Source organism: Mandrillus leucophaeus, unplaced genomic scaffold, assembly GCF_000951045.1.
Source record: "Mandrillus leucophaeus isolate KB7577 unplaced genomic scaffold, Mleu.le_1.0 Scaffold125, whole genome shotgun sequence".
Taxonomy (NCBI): Eukaryota; Metazoa; Chordata; class Mammalia; order Primates; family Cercopithecidae; genus Mandrillus; species Mandrillus leucophaeus.
In genome coordinates, this window is record NW_012100876.1 from 2,901,899 (window position 1) to 2,929,746 (window position 27,848).

Sequence of the window (27,848 nt, forward strand, 5' to 3'; positions counted from 1 at the left end):
TAAAGAAAATGTGGTGGCCAGGTGCGATGGCTCATGCCTGTAATCCCAGCACTTTGGGAGGCTGAGGCGGGGGGATCACCTGAGGCCAGGAGTTTGAGACCAGTCTAGCCAACATGGTGAAACTCTGTCTCTACTAAAAATTCAAAAATTAGCCGGGTGTGGTGGTGGGTGCCTGTAATCCCAGCTACTTGGGAGGCTGAGGCAGGAGACTCACTTGAACCCAGGATGCAGAGGTTGCAGTGAGCCAAGATCGTACCACTGCACTCCAGCCTGAGTGACAGAGAGAGACTCGGTCTTAAAAAAAAAAAAAGAAAGAAAAAGAACATGTGGTACATATATACCACGGAATACTATGCAGCCACAAAAAGGACAAAATCATGTCCTTTGCAGGGACATGGATGTGGCTGGAGGCCATTATTCTAAGTAAATTAATCCAGGAACAGAAAACCAAATACTGCATGTTCTTACTTATAAGTGGGAGCTAAACACTGAGTACACATGGACATAAAGACAGGAACAGGAGACACTGAGGGCAACAAGAGTGAGGAGGGAGGGAGGGAGGGGGACAAGAGTTGAAAAACTACCTATTGGGTACTATACTCATTACCTGGGTGGCAGGTTCAATCACACCCCAAACCTCAGCATCATGCAATGTACCCATGTAACAACCTGCTTGTGTACCCCTGAATCTAAAATGAAAGTTGAAATAAAATAATAATAATAACAACAACAATAATAGGTATGGATTAAGACCACAGAATAAAATAAATATCCAGGAGCCCATACTGATATAAATGAATAACTGAATAAATAAATAAATAGGGGAGAAGGGACAATTCTTCCTTAAAGAAGAATTCCAATCAACTAATCTAGAAGGAATGATAGGCTGTCTGTGGTGGCTCACGGCTGTAATCCCAGCACTTTGGGAGGCCAAAATGGATGGATAACCTGAGGTGAGGAGTTCGAGACCAGCCTGGCCAATATGTTGAAACCCCATCTCTATTAAAAATACAAAAATTAGCCAGGCGTAGTGGTGCACACTTGTAATCCCAGCTACTCACGAGGCTGAGGCAGGAGAATCACTTAAATGTGGGAAGTGGAGGTTGCAGTGAGCCGAGATGGTGCCACTGTACCCTAGCCTGGGTGACAGAGCGAGACTCTGTCTCAAAAAATAAAAAAAATAATAAAATAGAAGGAATGATGGAAATTATAACTAGACAAACATTATCAAGTGTGCAAGGTTAACATCACAAGCAACAAGACATTGATAGCATGTCTCCCCACCCCTGATGGAATGCACTGAGGAGGGCACGGCATCATTTCTAGGATAAACTTGCCAAAATGCATAACCTCAGTTTAATTATGAGAAAACAACAAACAAACTCAAATCAATATTTCACAAAATACCTGGCCAGTACTTTTCAAGTGTCAAGGTCATGAAAATCAACGAAGAGCAAAGATTGGAGAAGATTAAAAAAACGTGGCAATTAAATACCAGAAAAGAATATGAGTGGTAAAATTGGTGAAATTCAAATAAGGTCTGCAGCTTGTTAGCTAACAGTGTATCAATATTAATTTTCTGGTTTCAAACTCATACCATGGTTACGCAAGGCGTCAACACTAGGGGAAACTGGGTGATGGGTATATGCACTATTTTTACTACTTGTTTTGTATATCAGTATTTCAACATAAAAGTTTCTTTTTTAAAATGATACTCTGTCTTACACCAACGGCCAGTGCTTCTCATGCACACATGGTCCAGATAATTTCCCAGAGTTGCCAACAGCTGGCCTGCTTCCCACTTCTTGAATTTTCTCCAAGCTCTGATTATGTTCCCCTATGGAACTCCAGAGGGACAGCAGCCCCGGGTGAGTCAGACTACAGCTTCAGGGTCAGATCAACTTGGGTTCAACCTGCAGCTCATCGCCTGCCCTTAAGCCCCAGCTCTTCCCTTCTCTGACGTCATCAGTTCCCGTGTCACCTCCTCAGAGGGGTCTTCCCTGACTACCCACGCAACCGTTCTTTTCCCTCCAGGATTGATTTTTCCCACATACCTGGTTTCAGTTCCTTAAGAGCAGTTACACACCCCAGAAAGTTGCATTCCCTGAAGTGCACACACACTCTAAAACATCCTTACTCCCTTACCCGTTTACTTGTGTATTATCTTCCCTCCTCTACTTCCCTCCCCCCGAATGCAAGCTCCTCCAACTACCTCGACCATAGCTGTGTCCTCAGCCCCTCGCCCAGCATCAGGCCAGTGGCCACTCAGTAAACATTAATATCCTGACGGCATGTGTCTCATTGGTCTGTGGCTTTCCTTCGTATTTGGCTCAGGTCATATCAAGCACTGGCCTCAACAGGCCCAGCACAAGGGGTCTGTGACTTACTCATAAAACTCAGCTGCCGGTGTGAACTTGTACTTGGAGTACTTGGTGTGGTTGCCAAGCACGGAGCCATTGAGGAGCTTGGGGTCGGTACAGTTGGGGCTGTTCCAGGTGTGGCCACAGTCGGTCCAGGGCAGGTTGAGGGTGAAGGAGGAGAAGAGGTAGTAGAGTGACCAGGCGATGATGACGTTGTAGTAGAAGCCAACGTACAGGGCGATCAGGATGACAGCATAGCCAACGCCTGGGCGGGAACAGGGAGTAAGGCAGGGGTCTCCCAGGACCAGCCCCACAGCCACCTCTCCTTGGGTGTGGCTCCACCACTGCACTCCCATTCCCTTCGCCTCTCGTTTCCTGTAGCACAGCGGTCCCCAACTTTTTCAGCACCAGGGACCAGTTGCATGGAAGACAATGTTTCCACAGATTTGGGGGTGGGGATAGTTTCGAGATGAAACCGTTCCACCTCAGGTCATCACGCGTTAGTTAGATTCTCATAAGAAGCACACAACCTAGATCCCTCGCATGCGCAGTTCACAGTAGGGGTTGCGCTCCTATGAGAATCTAGTGCCGCGGCTGATCTGACAGGAGGCGGAGCTCAGGCGGCCATGGGAGACATGGGGAGCAGCTGTAAATACAGATGAAGCTTCACTTACCCGCTGCTCACCTCCCGCTGTGTGGCCCAGATTCTAACAGGCCGCCGACTGCACAGTTACTGGTCCACGGCCCGGGGATCGGGCAAACGTGCTATAGCAGATTGCCAGAGTCCATAGGTGCCTGCCATCTCTTTGCCTGATAACTCTCTCTTTCCACTGGAGCTCCCCTGCCCACTCAACCACCTTCTTGCTCCCAGTGGGCAGACATGTTAGGAGCTGGATTGTGAGTATCCAGCTCCCTCGCCCCATGGGCAGGATAACACTGATGGGTGTTCACATTCTCCCCTGATGGGACCGAGCTCCCTGCCCAGGGTGGCACTGATTTGGTGCACGCCTTTATGGCTGTCTCCCCTTCCCTACCCCCAGCTGCTGCTCTCTAAGGATCACCTCCCACACTAACTACACTTAAATCCTTGTCTCCGAACTGCTTCTGGGGAAACCCAACCAAGCACTCCCTGATTGGAATTTCAGCCCTGTGTGCTTTCTGGGTCCTATTCTCAACCACCTGCTTCAGGTGCCAGTATCGTGTGCCTCAATGTATCATAAGCTCCTTTAGGGGTAGTTCTATAGCTTTTTTCTAGGATAGATGTATTGTTTACCTACCCAACATTGCTTTTTAAGGAATTAGCCTTAAGTTATGATTAGCCTGTGAGGTGTGGGTGAGGCTATTCCCCACTCTTCCTCCATCAGGAGATGTATGCCTGGCCAATCAGAGCACTGCTTTCTCACAGTCACAGTGATTGGTTAGTAGATGGGCATATGACTCAAGTTAAACCAATGAGAATCTTCTCTGGAACCTTTAAGGAAGCTATGACTCTATAGGGGTTTTTGTTTGTTTATTTGTTTGCTTTTGGTAAAATTTAAACTTGGTAAAATTTAACCCTGGAGTTGCTGATGGCCATCTTTGCAGGTACTTGAGAAGAATTTACCTGAGACTGATTCTAACAGAATAAAACAGATCTGAAACACTAAAAGAGCGATAGATTCCAGACATCATTATTTGGGCATCTGGATCTATCTATACCTGAAGCCAATCCCCGGACTTTACTGTAACAGAAGTCAACTCTCTTTTATATTGAAGCCAGTTTGAGTTGAATTTCTGACAATTAACAACAAGAAAAGTAACGAATGCACATGTCTTATAAGGCTCTTGCACCAGCTGTATCTCCCACAGGACTGAGTACAGAGGAGGTACTCAGCTGGAGACACATGCCAGCTGAGAAGAGGCTCATGGGAGTCACACTGGCCCTCGTGGCCACCTGTGCCCAGTTCTCCAACCAGTGCTTGGGAGAGACTAACTCTTCCTCCATGCCCTTCTCCCAGCTGTATAGGGGCCAAGAAATAGCAGTTGCTCTGGCTACTTTCTGCAGATGTGTTCTTAGTCCCAAATGCAAGTAGGCTTCATGTTGTATTTCAGCTGCAATCAACTAGTTGTGGCTATTGTACGAATCAGCTTTCAGGCTGGACTCAAAAAGATCCATGATCAACTTCTAAGGACTGCCATGGGAGCAAAAGGAGAGACTAGTGGTATATGTGCTCGGTACTTCTGATACTTATGTAAAAATTTCCCATACAGGAAATAGACTCTCTGGTCACTCAGCAGATAGAGCTGGATTAGAACCCAGGTTTCCAGAATTTCTATGCTAATGCTATTCCCAACACACTGAATGCTCTCCATGTAACTTGGAATGGTGGACAGTCTTGACCTTGTCAATACCTGTGAACCCCACATGACAGGAGGTCTACCTTAGATCTCACCACTGGAGCAGATTCCCCAGGGGCAACAGGGAAGCCTTTATGAACAACCATGAAACTTCCTCCCACCCCTTCTTTACCTTTGAAGAATGGGCAGATTTTCCACACGGTGGCAGCCCCCTCCCGGTTGTACTGTCCCAGAGCCAGCTCCATGTAGAACAGGGGCATCCCCGCGATGATAAGGAACAGTGTGTACGGGATCAGGAAGGCACCTGGAGGACACAGGGGCAGAGTGTGACCTGACAGACCCCTGCCCCCTCCACCCTGGTCTTGGATCCATGTCTGCAAGAGCTGCCAAGATCCTGGGCATCTGCTCAGCTGGCTGTTTCCAAAGATGACGCACAGCAATCAATACTAATCATCATAACAGTAACAGTATTTGTGGTAGTAATAATCATAACCATAATAGTGAGATTCTATGGTCAAATTAGTAAAATCTAGGTTAAGCAAAGCAAAATAGATTTGCTTCTTGCAGGCTTCTCCTAGCCTTTGATACACAACTGCATGCTGTGATGTGTCAGGAGGGGGATCACAGGTGTAGCCTTTACCAGATTTATTTAAACACTGAACATTTTCTTTCATGAATCATCACTCTGGGAATGCCAATCTAACCCAAACCCTTCCTTCTACAGGCAAGAAAATTGAGACCAGAGGAAAAGAGACAGTGCCTAAATTTACATGACGGAGTTTCTAATTTTGCTGGTATCCATATCACTTAGGGTTGCATGTGGCTTTCCCAAACATGATCTCACCGGATTCTTCTTGGAGTTTCACAACAGCCTGCAAACATAATAACCAGTCAGGGTCATTACGTACCCCCAGGGCAAGCTGAGGGGAAGAGAAGGAAGTCTAATGGCTCCTGTTGGTGCTGCTGGTAGGTAATGGAAGCAGGATTCACATTCCGGCCTTCCAACCCACTAGGTCCCCACTGTTATAGGCGGCTGAAGCAAAGGGGCAGAGGTTCAAGTCCCTGACCAGGGAAGTTATCCACCCAGAACATCACAGAAACTTGATGGGGTCCCTGGGCACCAGGCAGCGATTAATTCCTGGGAGAATTCCCTTGCAGTGGTGGGGGGCAGGGCAGAAAGGGGGAAAAGGTAAAACTACTGAGATATGAGCATCTCCTATGGACTTAGATGAATCTGAGTTGCGGAGACAATTCTCAGTACACCCTGGCAGCCTGGGGTGTGCTTAGTGGGCTCTGACTCTGCAAGGTGACTCACTGGGACACATGTCATATGAGCCCCAGCTTGCAAGTGTGCCCAAAGCAAAACACCAGCTCCTTTCCACACACAGCTGGAGGTGGCCAGGCCAGATCTAAACTCCTGTTACCACTGGCCTTTAGCTAAGGTGTTGTAACCCTGGAAACCAAATACTCTCTGACCTACCCACATCAAGGAAACAGGAAATACTTTAACAATGGTAACACTAGCAATATTAACAATAGATACCAGGAGCTCACACTTGCTCGTCCCCTTCTGAGCTCCAAGCACTTTCATTCAATCCCTACCACAAAGATCAAAGATCATTATTATTTCCATTTTACAGATGTGGAAACTAAGGCTTCAAGATAACAAAGAACTGTGGCAAAGTCACATGATACCTAGGGTCAAAATCACTCAGCTACTCAGACTATCAGTCTCCACTTGTTTCTCAGGGCACCTCTCCTAAGTAGGAAGCATGAAGCGTTGGCCCCAGTGCTGAGAGGCCCAGTTCCTTGTGAGTGGAAGATGGATCAGTGGTGGGGGGCAGGGTGGAAAGGGGACAAACGTAAAACTACTGGGAAATGAGCATCTCCTGTGTATCAGGCAGGACCTGGGCACTGGCTATCTGTGATCCCACTTACACTCCCCAGAAACCCTCTGACATAGCAACTGCTATACCCATTTTTCAGATGTGGAAGCTGAGGGTTGGAGAAATTAAGTGACCTGACCGACCTTAACCTGCTGGTAAGTTGTGGATCTGGGATTTGGGTCCAGGTCTGCCTGGCTCAAGAACTCCAGAGCTGTTTCCAACATGCCCCAAAGATTCCAGAACATTCCAACCTAGATGAAGGACATGAGTCTGAATAGGATCAGAGGGTAGGTTGTTCTGAAATGGGGGATCTGGGACCAGCTAAGCCATCTGGTCTATTGGTCATAGGCTGGCCCAATGCTACAGCCACTGCTCCAGGTTGAAAGTCTCTGGAGTGGCCATGTGCCATTTTTCTCCTTCCTCATTTCTTCCTTTCATTCTCTGCCTTTCTCCCTCTCCCACATAGAGAGGGCTGGTTTGCTACCTGACCCAGGTCTCTATGCACATTGCTGACAGTAATGGTGGTGCTGGTGTGCTGATGTAGATGGAGGTAGTTAGTGGGGTTGGCAAAAGTAACAAGTACTGTTTGCTGAGCACCTGTTATATGCCAAACTGCACACAAGTTTTTACATAATTATTTACTTAAAACCACCCCTGAGAGAGAATTACCACAATCTCTTTTACAGATGAGGACACTGGGGCTTAGAAAGGTTAAGTTGCTTGTCCAGCTAGCAAGTATGAAGCTCGGTTTCAAACCTGGATATGTCTCAGCCCTACTCTGCCTTGTGGCCAACTGTTACTCCCCTTGAGGATTTAGAGCCAGGGCAAGGGGCAGTTAGATAGGTGTATTAAACTGTTTAATAGGGCCAGGCACAGTGGCTCACGCCTGTAATCCCAGCACTTAGGGAGGCCGAGGCAGGAGGATTGCTTGAGCCCAGGAACTCAAGAACAGCCTGGGCAACAGAGTTTGAGGCTGCAGTGAGCTATGATCACGCCACTGCCCTGCAGCCTGGGTGGCAGAGTGAGATGCTGACTCAAAAAAAAAAAATAAAAATAAAAAATAAATATATATATATATATGAATACAAAACAAATAAACAAAAACTCTTTGATAGGCCTGAAGATGGAAGTCGGTGGCCCAAGGGAACATGGGGAAGGAAAAAGCCAGGAGTCACTGCTCAGACCTCGCCACTGTGGGTTGCCCCCAGCAACTCCATACTCTGCTGCATGGCCAAGGAAGGGGAAAAGCAACATCAGCCAGTTAACCAGTCATCTCACTTTGGCCAGTTTCCTCAACTCTAAACCTCTGGGTGGCACTGCCAACACATAGGTAAACTGCCCAGTTTGGAGTCATTCTTCCTCTGCTGGCTGGGAGGCACAACAACATGAGAAAAGGAGGGAAGATGATGGGTCTGCATGCACCTGCGGCTCTTCTCTGTGCGTGCATTTGATATGGGCCAACCAAAGCTTCATTCAGGTGGAAACAGATTAAGAAGACCAAAGAGTGGTGAAATGGCTTAGTAGGAATGAAAAACAGCCAGCTACTCGTGGCCAGTACCTTATTCTAAAAGAGGACAGCTAGCTTGCCCAAGGCCTCTTGCAGAAGGAAACCTGGGAGAGTTTCCTTCTCCTCTTGTAGAAGTAAATTCTTCAAGCTGAAGAGTCAGGAAGGGGCTCCAGGGATGAGTGAAGTCAACTGAGGTTGCCTCTTTTATAAACAGCTCTGCAGTGGTTCTCTGGAAACCGAGGCTGGTTGCAAACCCCCGAAAAATCACTGCTCTGCAAGGCTTGTAACTACCATACCCATGTGGTCCTGCTCCATCTCCCATGTGTGGCAGTGCCAGCTGCAACCAGCCTCACACAGGGTCCGAGAGTTTCAGAACTGAAAGGCCAGAATCTTATCTTGGGTCTGGAATGCCCTGGCTGCATGGGTGCTGGGCTGGTGAGGGCAGACCTGGAAAAACACAGGCAGGGCATGCCTCATGAGGGGCTCAGTGCCCAGTGCCTGGGAGTCTCCAAAAACCATATGCATGCACACAAATGCACACCTGTGCATACTTATGCAAAAGGACACACACTTTTGCATGTTGACACACTCACACAACCACATGAGATAAAGAACTGTCGACCATGAAAGAAAATCTGAGCAGTGACCTTTGAATGAATTTAGTAAGAAAAGCATTAGTCCCATCACCTCTGGCCCAACCACACTGCCTCCCATCCCACTGTTAGAGAGAAACTCTTCTGGGTACAGAAGGGTTCTGGAAGCCTCTGTGTAAATGCCAAGTACCCAGGAAGGGAAGCCCAGGGGTCATTAGGTTTAGAGTGGGATGTGCTGGAGCAGCCCCTAGCAGGTGAGGAGGACCCCAGGTAGAGGGCTGGAAAGCCTAGAGGAGGAGTTCAGTGAGGGGTGACGTGGCCAAGACCTGCTGGGGATCTGGGGAGAGGTAGAGGGAGTGTGGTCAAAGAGGGACTTCAGGAAGGAGAGAGACTCCCCTGACACCTAGTTTGTTGAGGACAGGATTCCTCAAACTGTGAATTCTGGCCACACCCTGATATATATGCAAGAAGTGCCAACCCACAGAATAGTTTCCTTGATACACAGAGCTCAGCTACAGGCTGTCGCTACCGGTGTCATGCACCAGAGCGCCAAGAAAACCTTGGTCCATGCTTAGGGAAGCTAGATTTGTCCCCCTTCCCCAACACCCTAAGGGTGCCCTAACAACACAGTAGGCATCGGGATGCAGGAGAAGGTGAAACTTTAGTCAGGAGACAGGGCCGCTCCCACTTTGACACATTTAAAGGTAACAAATCAACAACTGTTAAATAAAACATGTTCTGTCTTCTTACTTTGATAAAGAGATCTTTGTAATAATTCTATGATAAAGTTCAAGGTTGGAATTCTCAGCTCTTGGAGCTCCAGGCTGGAATGTGGAGGTACAGGGGAAGACCTGTTTGCCTTGCCCCTACTTCCTCCCAGCTCCGTCTAGCCATGTCAGAGCTCTTGCACATAGGTGTCCGAGCTATGTCCACTGACCTTGCAGACACCCCCACCTCTCGCAGCACAGCCCACACCACAGAAGAGGGAACCCAGCAAGAGGTTCATGTAGACCCAGAAGGGTGCCTGAGGCTGTTTGGGCAGGGAATTCCACCGTCCGGGTATTGGAAGGTGGTGGGGTATTTGGATGGGGAGTGTGCTGGATGGGCAGGCACACTTGCCTCCCATGAGATGGAAAGGGGGCAGAGTTGTGCACTCTGAAGCATGGAGGTAGGGCAGGCCTTCATGCCTGGACCTAAAGATAATCCTGTCCCTCAGCCCTACTATGTATAGCTATGTGACCTTTTCTAAATGTACCTTCTCTGAGCCTTAGCTCCCCCTTTGTAAATGAGATAATAATACCTGTGTCACTGGTTTGCTGTGATAATTAGAGATGACAGAGGTGAAGTGCAAGGTACTTAGTGGGTGCTCTGTAAATGGGACTCATGTCTTGTCATTATACTCAAGAGCAGATGTGCAGCAGCTCCGTCCGCTGGAAACAGGAAGTAAAGGCTCTCTTGTGTGGTGGAGTGTGGCAGGGTCCTTTGTGGAGCACAGCATGAACGCTGGCTGGAGGCCACACACAGGACTCTGTGGCAGTGCTCCGGGATCCTCATGTCCCTGTCCCAAGTGGGGCTAACTACTCTACTCTTGCGTGCAAACAAGAGTGCTGACCATGAGCAAATGCAGGACAAAGGATGCCCCTAGGCCACAGCCAGTGCCGTTACCTAGAAAGAATGCCCTGTGGTGCTGCATGAAGGATGGCATAGAGGTAGTGGGAGGGGAATGCATGCAGTGGAGAGATTGAGGGAATGGAACCACCGGCCACAGCGGGGGACAGGATATGCCAGGCCAAACCTTAGCTGACCCTAGAAGAGTTCTGAAGCTGAGATGGCTCCTCAGACGTTTCCTACTCAGGAACCTCCTTGCATTTGGCTCTTTTGAAGCTCCTGAACCCTGTCCTCTTGGGCCTGCTATGGAGGTGTCATTGGATAGGCATGATTGGCCACCATGATTGAACAGAGTATGATGTAATACTAAAATGCTGAGTGGGAAAGCCCAGCAAGGCCTGTCTGTTCAGATTCTTCTCGGTCTCTGTGGAGCATTCCTTCCCCCAGGGCCTGGGGCAGGACTCCTTCTGAAATGGGGGTTTTATGACTCACAATTAGAAATATGGATCAGAGAATTTCTTTACTGCCAGCTCCAAGAAAGGCAGGCCAGGGAAAAGTCCTGCCTTGGAGAGATAAGGGGGCAAATGGAAGGAGAGCAGGAGAAGGTCAAAGAGAAAAGGTTCTGTTTTCTGAGGCCTAAAGTGCCCCAATGTTACAACAAGGGCTCTTGGTATTTTGAGCCAGGAACAATAGATCAATAGATAGACAGATAGATGGATAGACAGATAGACTGATAGGTATCATAGTAGTACACAGATCTATGGTAAGAGCTCAGCTGGAGGGACCCAAGGTAAAGGTGAGGGAGCGCCTTGGTCGGTTTACCATTGCTATAACAGAATACCTGAGGCTAGGGAATTTATAAAGAAAAGAGGTTCATATGTCTCATGATTCTGGTGGCTGGAAAGTTGAAGGTTGGGCAGCTGCATCTGGTGAGGGCCTCTGGCTGCTTCCACTCATGGCAGAAAATGAAAGGGGAACAGGGGTACAGAGATCACATGGCAAGAGGGGAACCAAGAGAGTGGGGCAAGAACCCACTTACCCTTTCCAAAGAACATTAATCTATTTATAAGGGATCCACTCTCATGATCCAAACACCTCTCACTAGGCCTCTTCTCCCAACACTCCCACACTGGGGTTCAAACTTCAACAGGAGTTTTAGTGGAGACAAACAAACCGTATCTAAACCATAGCAGAAAATGTAATAAAGTGTTCCTCTGAGTTCTGTGAGCCGCTCTAGCAAATTAATCAAACCCAAGCAGGGGGTGGGAGGAACCCTGATTTATAGACAGTGGGTCGGAAGCACAGTAAAACAACCTGGGGCTTATGATAGGAACATAAAGTGGGGGGGCATTCTTGTGGGACTGAGCCCTCAACCTGTGAGATCTGATGCTATCTCCAGGTAGACAGCACCAGAATTGAATTGAATCGGAGGCACTCAGCTGGTGTCTGCTGCAGACTTGATTGCTTGCCTGATGTGCTGGGAGAAACCCCCAAACATTTGGTCACAGACGTCTTCTGTGTTGATTGTTGTTGTTGAGTGGAAGACCTGGAAACAGGCCCACTGAGGGAACACACCCACTCCCCTGATGGATTAAACGCAGCTGCTCTAAGCAGAAAAATGGGAGTGGAATTCAGGGAAACTGGCATGGGGCTACCCCTCCTCATGTGGTAATTCTCCATCTGCTAGTCACTTTGGAGGATCTGGACTTGATTTTTCCTAATAAAGCTGTGGCTTTAGTAAAATCTCTGTGAAGATTCTGGTTTCCACTTCCTCCATCCTGGTCTCTTGAAAAGAAACACATCAGAGGGAGTTTGGGTTGCTCAGAACTACATCACAGAGGGAAATACGGCCCACAAATAACAGAGCAGGACCTCACCTCCCTCATTTGGGATTAACACCTCCAATATTAAAATCGAAAATGACAGACTTTTAGGAGATCTGCAGCAGACCATGAGCACCCTTAAAGGCAAGGATTTTCTTTTGCTCATCTCCATATTCCTGGCATATGATAGGCATTTCGTAAATTTTTTTTTTTGGCTAAATAATGGATCTCAGCAGTGACTCACATGAAGGATGCAGCTAATGAAAGGCCCAGGGCCTTTCTCCACTTGTGCTGTGGCCTAATCCTTACTTAGGCAGTTGGGTTTGGGACTGCAGGGCAGGATGTAACATTTATCCCTATTAAATCCCAATCTTGTCAGGAACAGCCCCTTTCAGATCCTTTTGACAAGCTTGGAGTAACAAGCCAAACCATGCCAGTGACCTCAGATCAGGGTCCCAGATGAGCACCACATTTCTGCCAAGCGGTGTACAGACTTGTCAGCTGAGTGCCACACCAGCTGGCTGGCTCATTGTGCATCTGAGCTGACAATCAGTGTCTGGCTTGGCAAGCCTGGTGTGTAGATGGCCCCCTGCAGCCAAGCCAGATGTAAGAGCTCTGAGTTTGGAGATTCCTGACCTCTCTAGCCGTCACTACTTCACACTTGGTGTTAAGGATCCCAGATATTTCAGCCACAAGGGCTCCCAAAGGGCTGGGGGTCCCTGAGACTCTGAGCTTCCTTGGGGAGAGAAGAGAGTCCGCTGGGGACGCAGAACCACAAAAGGTCATGGGACCCCATGCAGGAATTATAAACCCCATTTGCCAGGTGAGGAATCTATTTTGAGATAAGGTTAGGCTGTCAGGAGATGGAGCAAAGCCCAATCCCTGATTCCTGAGTCCGTCATGCTTGGGCTCCAGACCCAAGTGGGACTACTTTCCAGCATTATTTCCTTTTATCAATTTCATCTTAGGATGAATTCTGCTACTTCCAAAATCAGGATCTTGCCCCACTCCTAAGTCTAGCATGCAGTTAACATCATTGAACAACAACAAAATACTAATGACTACATTTATCGAGCCCCTATTATGTGACATCATTTCGAGGAGTTTACATATATTGTCTCTGATGCCATCTCACCCTGCAAGAACGTGCTGTGGTTATTCTCCTCTTCTGTGTAAGGAAACTGAAGCTCAGATCAGCAAAGGTGAGTGATTTGTCTGTCGTTACCTTTCTAGCAAAAGTTAGACTCAGACCCTGAACCTAAAGACTATATTTCTCTACAATGTACAGCTCTAAGCTGTCCTCAGGATGGGACTCAAACAGAAGCAGCCATGTGCAAAGGTTAATTCACAGCGGCCACTTCCCTGGAAGAAAGGCAAACATGAGCACCCAGTCCATCTTCCTGCTCTTCCCCAGGGACCAGCACAGACCAGGATCACAGGTGCAAAGGGAAACTCTAGAATCATCACCTGGTACTGCCTCCTCATGGAGACCAGCTGTTTGAGAAGACTCTGAACAAAGCTCTGAAATTTCTGAGAGTGGCTTTCCGCTCCCAAAGCCTCCCGCAGCCCGTGCATCCCAGCAGCTGGTCATGGGGAAGATGATCAGACAGGCTGATCTCTTCCAGTAATGTATTCAGAAAACATTAGCCAGGGGCCTAAACCATTGGCACCTTCATCATTTCAAAACATCCTCCAGTCTGGGCCAGCAAGAACAGTCAGAATTGCAGAGGTTATAGTGTTAATACTGGCACCAGAAGAGCACACTGACAGCTGTTAAATAACAGGCCGGGTGAGTCCTGGCTTCGGTGTAACCCTGAGCCAGGGCATTGGAAAGGAATAAATCTTGTGGTATTATCCCAGGTCATGTTCAGCTATAGCTGGGAACTTGAGGCTCAGAGTGGGGCTGTACTATGCCCGAGGTCACACAGTGAGAGGCAGAGCTCAGATTCAAACGCCAGTCTTCTGGCTGCTTCTGCAATTGCAGGAGACTCACCTTCCTGACCATTTGCTCAGCTCTGGGGCTAATTTGGGAATTACTGAATGAGAATTGATCCACAAAAAGACAGAGAAGCCAGAAGGCCTCAGCAGAGATAAAGCCCAGAGGGGGCTAGCTCAGCATGTCTGAAGGGATGAGGGGTAAGTGAGAAAAGGAGTTACCTCATACTCTGAGATGGAGGACTGCACTCCTCCCTGACACCAACTGTGAACATCTTAACCAGAAATGGAAATTCACTGGTATAATATCCCCACCCCTTAGCCTGGCATTCAAGGCCTCTGCAGCCTGGCCCCAACTTGCCCCTGCACCCTTATCTCTCCTGGCTTGCCCTGCAGCCAGCCTGCACTCCTATTCTCTGAGATGATTCCATGTACATTCCTGCCCCAGGTGCACAGCTGGAGATCGCCTCCCTTCTCACTGCTTGTCTGCACCCACCCCATCCAGAGCAGCTGAGCTTTAACCACAGCCCACCTCCACCCAGCCCTTCTTAAGTAGCCGTTCCTCAGGCCTTTAGAGCATTTGTCTAAAGCACTTGTCTCTCCAACCATGTCATACATCATCATAATGACATTAACAAAAATCAGCAGCCACCTTTCCTAAGGCTACGCTCCATGCCAGACTCTCCATGAGTTATTATATTTGGTCCTCACAACAATGTTCCAAGCTGAACACCATTATTTCCATTTGACAAGTGAGGAAACTGAGGCATGGAGACTTGCCAAAGCCATACAGCTAGAAACTGGAACCCAGGACTCCACAGCTAAGACCACGAATGAATAGACTGCCCCTGCCCCACCGGTGTATGTGGCTTCGCTTTATTTGTTACCGCTGAGTGTTTCTGTTGTTTCTGAATACGGTTGGAGGTCTCTGAGGGCTTGGAGCATTTCATTAACTTATTCAACAGCAGTTTCTTGGGTACCTTCTACCACATTCCTGTGATCTAGGCCTTATCTTGGGCATTAGACATACAGGGATAAAAAAGTCACAGTCTCTGCCCTCATTGTGCCTTTTCCTGTTTGGGAGACAGACCCACAAAGAGACAAACCACTGAACAACTTGGAGTGAGTTGTGTTTTAAGCTAGCAAGCCCAGGAGAAGAAGTTTTTGGCCAACTTCACCTAAAGATTGGAACTTGTGACAAGTTTGCTCCATTTTGCATCCTAAGAACCTGGTCTAGTACCCTGCATACAACAGGGGCTCTTTATTTGCATTGCTGGCAATGACTAAATGAGCACACAGTGTCAATGAAAGCCCTGGAATATCCATCTAGCTGACTTGTCAAACTGGCCATCTGGATGCTTTTAGTTTCAACAAACACATAGTGCAATGGGAAGAACTTGTAGCAGCATGACAATAAAGAATTGGGTGATTAAAGCTCCTGGCAGGCACAAGTGGTGGTTCATACCGCTTGGTGACCGTGACCCCTGAAGAGCCTAGCACTGTGCCTCACACCAAGAGGAACCAGAAAAATATTGCTGATTAATGATAGAGCCTTCCACTGTCTAGAGACAAGCAGTCTGGGGCGGTCACTGAGGACAGGCAGGATGGCGGGTCTTAAGGTCTCTCATTCATCATCTCCCAGCTTGTTAAAAAATATAGAGAATCCTTTTTCTCCCGTCCTGGGCCCAAACAGCAATGCTCAAACCTGCCCAGTAACCCTTGAGAGGCTATAGCCGCCAAAGGTGGGAAAGTTTCACCTCTGGATTAGCTTCTCCTTTTCTCACCTTTCTCTCTCTGCCCATGACCATCCCAGGGCCAGACACAAACATTGAGCTTGCAGAGTTGCAAGTTTTTCCCCCAGGGATCAGGCCCTAGATCTCAGATGCTCCTGAAGCTCAGGACTGCTGTCCAAGCTATCTGGTCTCAGAGTACCTGACAATGACAGACCCATCTCAGGAGGTGCTGGGGAGGGCATGGACACAAACCTCCATCTGTCAGCTCCAACCTTGGGTTAACTGTCTCGTAAGAAGAGCTACCTGCTTTCTTACTCAGCATCCTCTGCTGAGAGCCACCTGTGCTCTACGGTGATCCTACTCCTTTTTTTTGAGACAGAGTCTTGCTTTGTTACCATGGTCTAGGCTGGAGTGCAGTTGTGTGATCTTGGCTCACTGCAACCTCCACATCCTGGGTTCAAGTAATTCTCCTGCCTCAGCCTCCTGAGTAGCTGGGATTACAGGCGTGCACCACTACGCCCAGCTAAGTTTTTGTATTTTTAGTGGAGATGAGGTATCACCATGTTGCCCAGGCTGGTCTCGAACTCCTGAGCTCAGGCAATCTGTCCACTTTGTCCTCCCAAAGTGCTAGGATTACAGGCATGAGCCACCACGCCTGGCCCCACTCCTTTTTTGCAAATACCAAGTATTGCCCATCCCAAAGCAAGTGTCCAGAGTACACATAGAAGCAAGGGTTGAAAGTCCTAGAGCCTGTGAACAGGTCACGAGCTTTCCGTCTACCCAGCTCCAAATTCTTGCCCTTCCTCCCTCTGACCTCCCTTAAGTCCAGAGTCACAGCTACCACCAAGCAATGCAGCCCAGTGGAGAAAGAGAGGCTTTCAGACCTGGGTCCTCCTTCTCCAGTTTCTTCCTCTAGAAGGTCTATTTTCCCACACTCTTTGTAGGGTACCTCTGAGCTCATCCCAGCAAAAGTGGCAGGACTGGGCACCCCGGGAGCAAAGCCCCTCAGGAAGGAGCTAGGGCATGGGGGCCAGCACCCTGACTCCCAGGCCGCTTCTGTGGCCCGGGGTTCTATGTTATTCTTCCTGGATTGGCTGTAGGTGATCTCTAGGCTCTCATTCTCAGGCAGGTGGCCAACTGGACCACCCAGCAGGAGAAGGGCTGTTCCACTGGAGTCTTCTTCAGGCCCCTCTCCCACTCCTCCCTGCAATGCAGCTAGGACTTGAGGAGGTAGAGGTTTCACCCCAATCATCTAGGCCTCCTGACTTTAGCACCAGGCCAGATTTCACCTGGGCTGTGCTCCCTGAGAGTGGCATTCTTTCTGATACTGGCTTCTTCTTGTGTGTTTCTATCCCCAAGACCAAGGGCCTCCCCAAGTGCTTTCGGAGAACCCAAGTATTCCCACTGCTCGTGGCCCAAAGGTTCCTGCCCCCGGGTTCAGAGTGCTAGATTTAGGGTCACTGTGGGCCTGGTTGTTAAATCCCACCCACTTCTGGTGCCCCTTCAAGAGCTCTTGGAACCTCCACCTCCCTTCCAGCAGACCATCAAATGGTCAGGCTCCCCTACCCAACCTGGCACCCCAGATTCTCTCCTTTCCATCCATGCCCCTATCATGACTTTAGGGTCATGCCTCCATTTAACTCTTCCGCTGTTTTGCTTCCAGGGTGCACAATCCTGACACTTCCGCTGGAATGAACTCGAGGTACTCTGCAAAGAGCCCGGGAAAATGACCTTCCAGAGGACTCCGATTCTTTTTTTTCCGTTAGCCCTGTCCAGTTCTTTCTGCGCCCCAGATTTGCCCCTGTCTCCTGGCTTCCCTTCCGTGTGTATTCCAGCTCCTGTCCCAGCCACTGCTGCAGACAGCGGACCTCCCAAATTCATATTCCCAGCCCGACCCCGCGCTCACCGCCGCCGTTCTTGTAGCAGAGGTAGGGGAAGCGCCACACGTTGGCCAGGTCCACTGCGAAGCCGACTACGGACAACAGGAAGTCGATCTTCTTGCCCCAGGTCTCCCGGGGCTGCGCGTCGCCGTCGCGGGGCGCCAGTAGGCACTGGACCCCGTTGCGCTCCTTCACCACCAGCAGCTCCGCAGTTTTGCGCGCCCGAAGGGGCTGCTCTGGACCCGCGTCCGCCCCGCTGTTCTCGGGCTGCACCTGCGGGTTCATTCGCGCCAGAAGCATGGATGCGGCTGGCGAGAGGAACTTTAGCGGTCCTGGGGGCAAGCTAAGGCACTGCTTGGATAAAGGGAAAAGAGGTGGTTACTGGGCCGTTCTTCCCTACTTGCAGCTCCCAAGATCACCTGGGAGTGCCTTGGACACTGGGATGAGCGCGCGCTGAGCGAACGCAGGGTTCCCAGAAACGGGCGCGCGTCCGCTGGAAAAATTTGGAAACAGAGGTTGGGGCACGCCTCTTCTGACAGCCCTGTGGGTGCGGTTGAAGACCTTGCAGCACTCTTCCTCGTTCACCCACTCTCGCCTGCCCCAAATGGTTGGGATTGAACTCACCCAGGCTGAGGGCAGCGTGCCGACCCACTCCCCAGCTCGGGTCCGCGCCACTTCAACAGCCCCGGGAGCCTCCCCGGACACTTAACGTCACTGCACTACAAACTCGCTGGCCCTCTGCTGGCGCGTCTCTGCCCGGACCTCCCCGGCACACCTAGCCCGGTCCCGCGCTCAGGGCGCACTCACGTGTCCGGCGGCGAGGGGATCCCTGGTGCCTTGCGCCCTGCCGGCCCACGACCGGCGGCGCCTTGGCAGGCTCTGGGGCGCGGGCTGGGACTGGGCTCCGCCGCGTGGCGTTCGGGCGGGGCCGGGGAAGAGCTGGAGGCGCGGGGCGGCCGGCAGGGCGCAGGCTGACTGGTTCTGGCCGTGCCTGGCGGGGGCCGGGCTGGTAATGTAGCCTGCGCCCCAGGTAACGCGCCGATTGCATTAACCCAGCGCCCGGCCCGCTCCGTCTGGAGCCTGTTAGCGCTAATGGAGACTGACAGCGCGGCCGGGGATGGGCAGGGGCGGGAGCGTGGCGCGGGCTCCCAGGGATCTGGGGGACCCGGGCGCTCACTCCCTTTCTATCCTGCGCCGAGCACCGCTCGCCGCTCCCAAGGACACCAGGCTATGATCTCCCACCACGGAGAGCGAGTGATAGACTCTCCAAAACTGGGGTCTGCGTCGTGTCAGAGAGGAGGCCAAAGAAGAAGAAGAAGAAAAAAAAAGGCCTGGGGAAGCAGCGACCGGTGCTGCACCAGCTCTGTCGTCCGCAGCAGGCCACTTAAACTATCTGGTCAGAGTTTCTTTATCAACGAAATGGGAATGTGCGGTTCAGGTCCCAGTACTGCAAATAGGCGGCCAGCAGGCTGTTGGGCAATTTTGTTTGAGCGACTTAGCATATTGACAGGTCACAGCCCAGCACTTACTCCTGCATCTCTGTTATTTATGGGCAGGGTAGCAGGGCATTTGAGGTTGTGACCCGTGTTCTATGAAGCTGAGAACTACTATTTATTCATTCAATTCTTCATTCATTCACCCCTTCACACATTTGTTCTTCCACATGCCCGCTGTGTGCCAGGCACTGTTGTGGGCTCTTGGATTACGCTGACGCAACACAACTCGGAGATTCCTGACCTCATGGAGTTTACTTTCTACCAGCGGAGATAGAGGAAACGGGAAACATCATACATGCACACGTTATATGACGGGTGAGGGAATGGGGGGTCAGTGGGGCTGCAGTTTGCATACGGGGTCAGGGAATTTGAGAAGGTAACAATTAGACAAGTGAAGGACTGAGTCATTTGGACCTGATAGTCGTTTTCTTATTCATTGATTCATCTATTGATTAATGTATTAATCCACGTAGCAGATGCTCATGTGTGTGTGAACAGTGCTGGCTAGAGAGGAGATAGCCCCTGACTTCAAGGAGCTCCTAGACCAGTGTGTAGGGTCTGTCATAATCCAGTGTGGTTAGGATGGATTGTGACCACAGATGTGTGGGAGTAGGGTGGAGCTGAATCAGCCAGAGAAGCATCCTGTTGATCCAAGGAGGCTTCAGAGAGGTGGCAGTGTAAGTGGGATGGGTGGGGCTTGATCAACCCAGCCACACTGACCTTTCCATTCTGTAAACATCCTAACCTCAAGCCCACCCCAAGACCTTTACACTTGCTGTTTTCTCTGCCTGAGTTGTTCAAGTTTCAGTCCAGAGGTCCCTTCCCGACCACTCAGATCGAAAATACACCCTCACTCTCTATCCTATCACCCTATTTATTCCTTTGTTACATCACTATCGGAATTGGTCCTAGTTGTTTAATTTTATGTCCCCCCTTGGGCGGTACGTGAGTTCCATGAGCACAGAGACCTTGTCTGTCTTTTATAGCACATGTTCTGGCACCTGGAACATACTAGAGCATCAACCAGCACGTGAAGTGAATGAGTGAATGAATGAAAGAATGGTGGTGGCCGGGCGCGGTGGCTCACGCCTGTAATCCCAGCACTTTAGGAGGCCGAGGCGGGTGGATCACGAGGTCAGGAGATCGAGACCATCCTGGCTAACACAGTGAAACCCCGTCTCTACTGAAAATACAAAAAATTAGCCGGGCGAGGTGGTGGGCGCCTGTAGTCCCAGCTATTCGGGAGGCTGAGACAGGAGAATGGCGTGAACCCGGGAGGCGGAGCTTACAGTGAGCCGAGATCGCGCCACTGCACTCCAGTCACAGCGAGACTCCGTCTCAAAAAAAAAAAAAAAAAAAAAAAAAAATGGTGGTGCGTGGGGGTGTTTAGAGCATCTGTACCAGAAGGACAATCATGACAAACGTCCTCTGGGCAGGATGCAGAGGGGAGAGGAAGGGAAACCTAGAGGGGTGTGGGTTCCCCTGCCTTCTGGGGGCAGAGGACAAAAGGCAGGTGAGGGAAAAGACTGAGCAGAGGTTTGAGGACAAGAGCTCAGAACTGTAGGTTTCCACACATGAAAGGTGTTTATCTCCTTTGATCTATTGGACCATCATGACAATCCTGTAAGGAAAGCAGGAAGAGAATCATCTTTCCATGTTTCAGGTCAGGAAACTGTGGCTCTGTGGGCTTAAGGGACTTATCCAGGGTTCCACAGATTGGATGTCATAGAGTGGAAATGAGAACCCAAGTCTCCTGGCTTCCAGCCTCTGCTCCCTCCACCAAGTCATGGTGGAGACGCTCAGAATCTCTCTAGTAGTCATGGTCCCCTCCTCTCCTCTACCCCACACCCCATCCAACTGGTTTTCAAGTGCTGAGAATCCCACCTCTGAAACACCCTGCAAAGCCACAACAAAGAACCCTCATCACCCTTCACTGCAGCAGCCTCCTAGCTGGTCACTCCACATTCAGTATCTTTCCAGCTGCATCATCATCACCAACTGCCAGAGCTCTACCTAGAACTCAAGTGTGACCACCTCATTCCTCTGCCTGAAACTCCTCGGAAACACACCAACACATAAACATGATTTAATTAACTCTGGATTTGAGGTAATTTTATTTTCTTCTCTATACTTCTTTTGCCAACTTTTCCACAATGAGCATTTGATACTTAATCAAACAGAAAAAGATAACCCACAATTTTAAAAAATCCTCCAACCTTTCCAAGATAATGTCTAAACACTTGAGGAATACAGACAAGACTCTGGCTCTTTAACCACACCTCCTGCTATTCTTGTTCTCTCCTCATTTTTCCCACAAATTCTTTATCACCTCCAAAATATGCTTTATTCTCCAGTAATATGAGAGATACTAAACTGCTAGTGGTTCCCAGAATACTGTGTGTTTTTTTACACTTCTAGATTTTTTAATATGCTGCTTCCATCATCCTTTTTTTCTACCTGGAGAACTCCTATTCATCCTCCAAAACCTCCAGTCACCTTCACTATGAGGCTTTCCCTGATAACCACCTCCTACAACAGAGTCAGACTCCTCTTTTATACTGCTGTGTATATTTGCCTATACCGTTATTTGTGAGACCTCCCTACCAGGGTCAAGGACAGTGCCTGATGTATTCTGTTACTTAAATGGTGCTCCAGAAACATGTACAATACAGAACTAGAAGAGATCTCTTTCTTTGGTTGGGTTTGATGTCTTTGGTTGGTTTCATTTTGTATTGGATTCCTCAAGAAACAGAACTGGAAACAGAGATTTGAATACAAATAATTTATTTAGGAGATAATCCTGGAAACACTCGTTGGGGAGAGGAGAAGTGAGACAGCAAAGGGAAGGAAACCAATAGAAAGCAGATTAAGGAGCACTTGCTGCTGGGGAAACTGGTGCTCAGCCCTGGTGGGGGCCTCGGGGAGACTGCATAGAGCATGCCTCAGTGTTGTCTTGCTTGAGGAGAAGGAAACTGGAGTATTTATCCATGAAGGACGCCCCCAGAGTGTCAACTTCCCAGCAAGTCCAGGCTGTCTGATGAGAGAGGGATGAGCCTGTCCTGCTGCCAGAGAAAGGCTACCAGCAGAGCCCCAGGTACTGGCAGCACGAAGCCACTGGGTTGGATCTGCATTGGCAGGAACAGTGGATGATAAGGGGTGTGGGCATGGAGCTGGAAGTGTTTGCTGCAAGGGTGAAGGGAGGGATTTCCCCCTAACATGCACACCATCAGAGGGCCAATCAACGAGTCTGGGAGCTCCACCTGTGGTTTCAGAGATACTGGGGGTCAGCAGCGAGAACACTAGGCTGGGACTGGGCTGAAAGGGAAGGCGTCTCTCTCCGTCTCTGGCCCAGACTCCCTGCCATGGGGCCATGTGGCTTCTCTAGGTGCCCTTCTTCCTGCCCAGCCAGGTGGCCTGAGGGCAAGTTGTGCACGGGAGGCTGGAGCATTATCAGAGCTAATGTGATCTCTGGGGAGGCATCACTTCCACTTACCATGGCACTTGGTGACACAGGCCATGGGATAAAAGGCAACGGCTGATTCTGTGAGTCCATCTTTGACCATCTCCCCACAGACACTGGAGCCCTGACACACAGCGACTGGGCTGGGACACATTTAGAATCCAAGGGCCTGTGTCCGCTGAGGACGCTATCAGAACCTACACCTCCATGGCACCAATGGGGAGACTAAGGAAAAAAAGGAGGGGAGGTTTGCCTGCATATTTGTTTCCTCCCTCCCTCCCTTCCTCCCTCCTTTCCTTCCTTCCTGCCTTCCTTCCTTCATCTTTCTTTTTTCTTTCTTTCTTTTTTCTTTCCTTTCTTCTTTTTTTCTTTCTCCCTTCCTCCCTTTCTTTCTCTCTTCTTTCCTACTTTCCTTCCTTCCTTTCCTTCTTTCATCCCCTCACTTCTGTCCTTCCTCTTTTTTCCCTCCCTCCCTCCCTTCATTCCTTCCTTCTTTCCTTACTTCTTCCTTTTCGTTTTGTCTTTCTTTCTTGATCAGGGGACAATAGGCCTATGTCACACTGCAGCTGACCTGCCCTGAATTCATTCATCATTGGTATAAGTTGTGCTGGATTTACAAATAGCATAAGACCTACATCAGCTGAAATCCGCCTCCTTCAGGACACCTCCCACTAAAGAGTCCTGGGAATACCTGAGACTCCCGACCTGCACAGATGTGGCTCAGTGCTTAGATTTTTCTCTTAATTTCTAGCCCAGCTGACCATATTCAGGGACTGGCATTAAAGAGCATCTGTTGCCTGCTGACTTCACATTCACATCCTCTCCCTGGGCTGCTCCCCTGAACTTCATGTGCCTTTATCAAACTACAGACTGGACATCACTACCTGGGTAATCAAAGGCACCTAGAAGTCACCATGTCCAAAGTAGGATCCTTGACCTCCCCTTCCTGACCCACACCACACCTGCTTCTCCGCAGTCTCCCTACCAAGGTGATGGCATCTTCTTCCTTCTAGTTCCTTGGGCCACAAACCTTGGAGTCAGCCTTGACTCCTCTTTCTCTTGACCTTCATCCAGTCCTACTACAAATGGCTGGTTCCAAATCACGTCACACCTCCCCACCTCATGGTGACTTCCCTGATCCAAGCCTCATCACCTTTTGCCTGGATTAATGTGATAGCCTCCGAATGGTCTTCCTGACTTCTCCCCTTATTCCACGAAGTTTAAGTTCCACATAGCTTCTAGAAAGACCTTCTGGAAAAAAGTTCAGAGCCCATCACTGTCTCTCCCCAGTGGTTTTTATCTCCTTCAGAATAAAATCCAAAGTCTAATCCCAGCACTTTGGAAGTTTGAGGTGGGAGGAGTGCTTGAACCCAGGTTTGAAACCAGCCTGGGCAACATAGTGAGACCCTGTCTCTACAAAATTTTTTTTAAAATATTAGCCAAGGGTGGTGGGGCGCACCTGTAGTCCCAGCTACTCAGGAAGGTGAGGTGGGAGGATTGCTTGAATCTAGGAGGTGGAAGCTGCAGTGGGCTGTGTTTGTACTACTGTACTCCAGCCTAAGTGATAGAGTGAGACCTTGTCTCAAAAACAAACAAAACTCAAAGTCCTTCCATGGGTGACATGGATGAATAGATAAATGCATTCTTTGGTGGACTTGCCAATGCAAGTCCAACTGAGCCCTGCAGTCCCCATGGGAAGTCAGATCAGAGAGAGACAGAGGTGCTGGGGGAGAAGAGAATAGGAGTGGCCAGTGGTGTGGCAGAAAAGCACTGGGCTGTGAGGCAGCACCCTGGGTCCTGACTCGGGCTTTGCTGTTTTCAGGCTGTGCAGTAATGGCCAACTCCATCAGCAAGATGTGGATGGACCATAGAAAGAAGAAAGAGGCAGAGCACATGTCGAAGGGCCAGGGAAGGAGAAAGGGAAGGAGATGCCCAAGGCAAAGGGACTCAGTCTCCCAGGAGGAAAAGAGGAACTTTGCCCTCCCCTACATGAGACCCCAGATATATCCTTTGGCCTTAAGATAGTCATGTGAGTTATGGAGGGCGAAGACTCACAGCTGGTTTAGCTTCCTCTCTAAGACAGAGGGAGGTTTGGCCAGCTGACCAGGCTGCCAGCCTGTACAGGAGCTCTGTCCACCTGAGAATATCAGAACTGGACAGAATCTCAGAAACCTTACATCCAGTTGTCACTCTGTTAGAACACTATGTATTCCTTAGATAATCCGATGAGGCATGGAATTTCCATCCAGAAATATGCGTGCGCACACACACACACACACACACACAGCATTTTTAAATTTAGTATGAAATTTATCATACTTAAGAAAAAAGTGTACACAGTACATCTTTTCATATATTTGTCTTTTTTAATGTACGCAGCATTTTAAATAGAGTTTGGGGCAGATTTGCAAATCCTGCTTGAATCTCTTATCTCTCTTATCTCTCATCTCAGAATCTCTTAAAATAAAATATGTATTATCTTTTTCACAGTTCAAATAATAATAATATGAAGACACAAGAACCCACCTACCCCTCTGGGTTAAGAAATAAAATATCTCCATACCTGACAAGCCCGCATCCACCCCACACCCCCTAAGCACGTTCACCCCTATTCCCTGCTCCAAAATAAACATTATCCTGAGTTTGGCAATCACCACTTCTTTGTTTTTCTTTATAATATTACCATCTATGAATATATTTCTAAACAATGCATTGTTAGTTTATTCTTCTTCAAACTTTATGTAAAAGGAATCACACTATAGATATTGTTCTGTGACTTTTTTGGCCCAATATCATGTTTCTGAGATTCATCCTTGCTGATGGGGTTGGCTGTAGTTCACTCGTTTCCATTGTTGTTTATATTCAGTCTATTGTATGAATAATAACAATTTATTTATTCACCCAACTGTTAAGGACATTTGGATTGTTTCCAGTTTTTTTGTTTTGTTTTGTTTTTGTTTTTGCATTTTGAAAAAATACTGTCTATATATGCTTTAAGATGTCACCTACACAAATGTGCAAGAGTTTTCCTAGCGTTTATTCTTAGGAGTGAATTGCTGGTTTGTAGGGTATGTGTTTGTTTAGCTTTATTAAGTAATGCCAAACCATTCTGTAAAGTGTTTGTACTAATTGAAACTCCCTCTACCACCGTGTCAATTCTTCATATCTAATTTCTTCACATCCTCCCTAACCCTTGGTATTACCTAGGCTTTTAACTTTTGCCAAACTTTTGGGTGTGAAATGGTATCTCACTGTAGTTTTCATTTGCACCTCCATGACTTCTAATGATGTTCAACATCTTCTCACAAATGCATATGGGTCATTTGTGTTTCTTTTTCTTCTGTGAGATGATGATACATATTGTTTGTACAATTTTCTATAGGCTTGTTAATCTTTTTCTTATTAATTCACAGTACTTAATAATATATCCTGGGTACTAATCTTTGAAATGTTGTCAACATCTTTTCTTGGATGCATTGTAAGGCTTTTTGCTCTGTTGGGTGACTTTGATAAGTAGAGGTTATTAGCTTCAATGTAATTTAATGTAGCAATCTTTTCTTTTGGTTTCTGTATTTATGTCTGGTTTAAGAAATATGTCCCTAGTTGATATTTTCCAAAGTTATATTTTAAAATTTGACAGTTTTGTTCTTCATATTGATGTCCACCTGGAGTTGATTTTTGTATAGGGTGTGAAGTAGGGATTCCATTTCATTATTTTTCGTTTGACTAACAGATAACAAATTGTCCTGACCCAGTCCTTAAGTAGTTTCATCTTCTCTGCTCTAATCATCAGAGAATTGTCTATCACAAACTAAGTTTCCTTGTACAGTCGGGTTTTCGTCTGGGCTCTCTCTTCTGTTCTGTTGGTCTATTTATCTGTGCTCAAGAATTACCACACAGTCTTTTTTTTTTTTTTTTTTAAGAGGGAGTCTTGCTCTGTCCCCCTGGCTGGAGTGCAGTGGCGCGATCTCGGCTCACTGCAAGCTCCGCCTCCTGGGATCATGCCATTCTCCTGCCTCAGCCTCCTGAGTAGCTGGGACTACAGGCGCCCGCCACTGCGCCCAGTTAATTTTTCGTATTTTTTTTAGTAGAGACGGGGTTTCACCGTGGTCTCGATCTCCTGACCTTGTGATCCGCCTGCCTCGGCCTCCCAAAGTGCTGGGATTACAGGCATGAGCCACTGCACCTGGCCACCACACAGTCTTAATTAACATCGTTTTATAATACACTTTCCTATCTGGTGGAGCAAGATTCTCGAGCTCCTTTTCTTTGGAAATGTCTTGGCCATGCTCTTCCCTACAAATTTCTGAACCACCTTGCAGAGTTCCACGAAAAACCCCACTGGAATTCAATTGTTATTGCATTAAATCTATAGATCAATTTGAGGGAGAACTGACATCATCACAGTGTTTAGTCTTCCCATCCAATAGCACAGTACATGTTTCCATGTATTTGTCTTCTCTAATGTACGCAGCATTTTAAATAGAGTTTGGGGCAGATTTGCAAATCCTGCTTGAATCTCTTATCTCTCTTATCTCTCATCTCAGAATCTCTTAAAATAAAATATGTATTATCTTTTTCACAGTTCAAATAATAATAATATGAAGACACAAGAACCCACCTACCCCTCTGGGTTAAGAAATAAAATATCTCCATACCTGACAAGCCCGCATCCACCCCACACCCCCTAAGCACGTTCACCCCTATTCCCTGCTCCAAAATAAACATTATCCTGAGTTTGGCAATCACCACTTCTTTGTTTTTCTTTATAATATTACCATCTATGAATATATTTCTAAACAATGCATTGTTAGTTTATTCTTCTTCAAACTTTATGTAAAAGGAATCACACTATAGATATTGTTCTGTGACTTTTTTGGCCCAATATCATGTTTCTGAGATTCATCCTTGCTGATGGGGTTGGCTGTAGTTCACTCGTTTCCATTGTTGTTTATATTCAGTCTATTGTATGAATAATAACAATTTATTTATTCACCCAACTGTTAAGGACATTTGGATTGTTTCCAGTTTTTTTGTTTTGTTTTGTTTTTGTTTTTGCATTTTGAAAAAATACTGTCTATATATGCTTTAAGATGTCACCTACACAAATGTGCAAGAGTTTTCCTAGCGTTTATTCTTAGGAGTGAATTGCTGGTTTGTAGGGTATGTGTTTGTTTAGCTTTATTAAGTAATGCCAAACCATTCTGTAAAGTGTTTGTACTAATTGAAA

General features: G+C 48.1%; 1 protein-coding gene across 1 annotated transcript in view; it reads right to left on the bottom strand.

Annotated features, from left to right (window-relative positions):
- SLC6A2 (solute carrier family 6 (neurotransmitter transporter), member 2) overlaps positions 1 to 19,047 on the bottom strand; it is a 47,828-nt gene extending 28,781 nt beyond the window's left edge. Inside the window, exons 1-4 of the mRNA XM_011971910.1 lie at positions 18,470 to 19,047; positions 17,689 to 18,013; positions 4,870 to 5,001; positions 2,388 to 2,625 (exon numbers count right to left, since the gene is read on the bottom strand). Coding sequence (XP_011827300.1) covers positions 2,388 to 2,625; positions 4,870 to 5,001; positions 17,689 to 17,962 — 644 coding nt within the window. The 5' untranslated portion in view covers positions 17,963 to 18,013; positions 18,470 to 19,047. The remainder of the gene's footprint in view (positions 1 to 2,387; positions 2,626 to 4,869; positions 5,002 to 17,688; positions 18,014 to 18,469) is intronic.
- Positions 19,048 to 27,848: the final 8,801 nt, after the last annotated feature.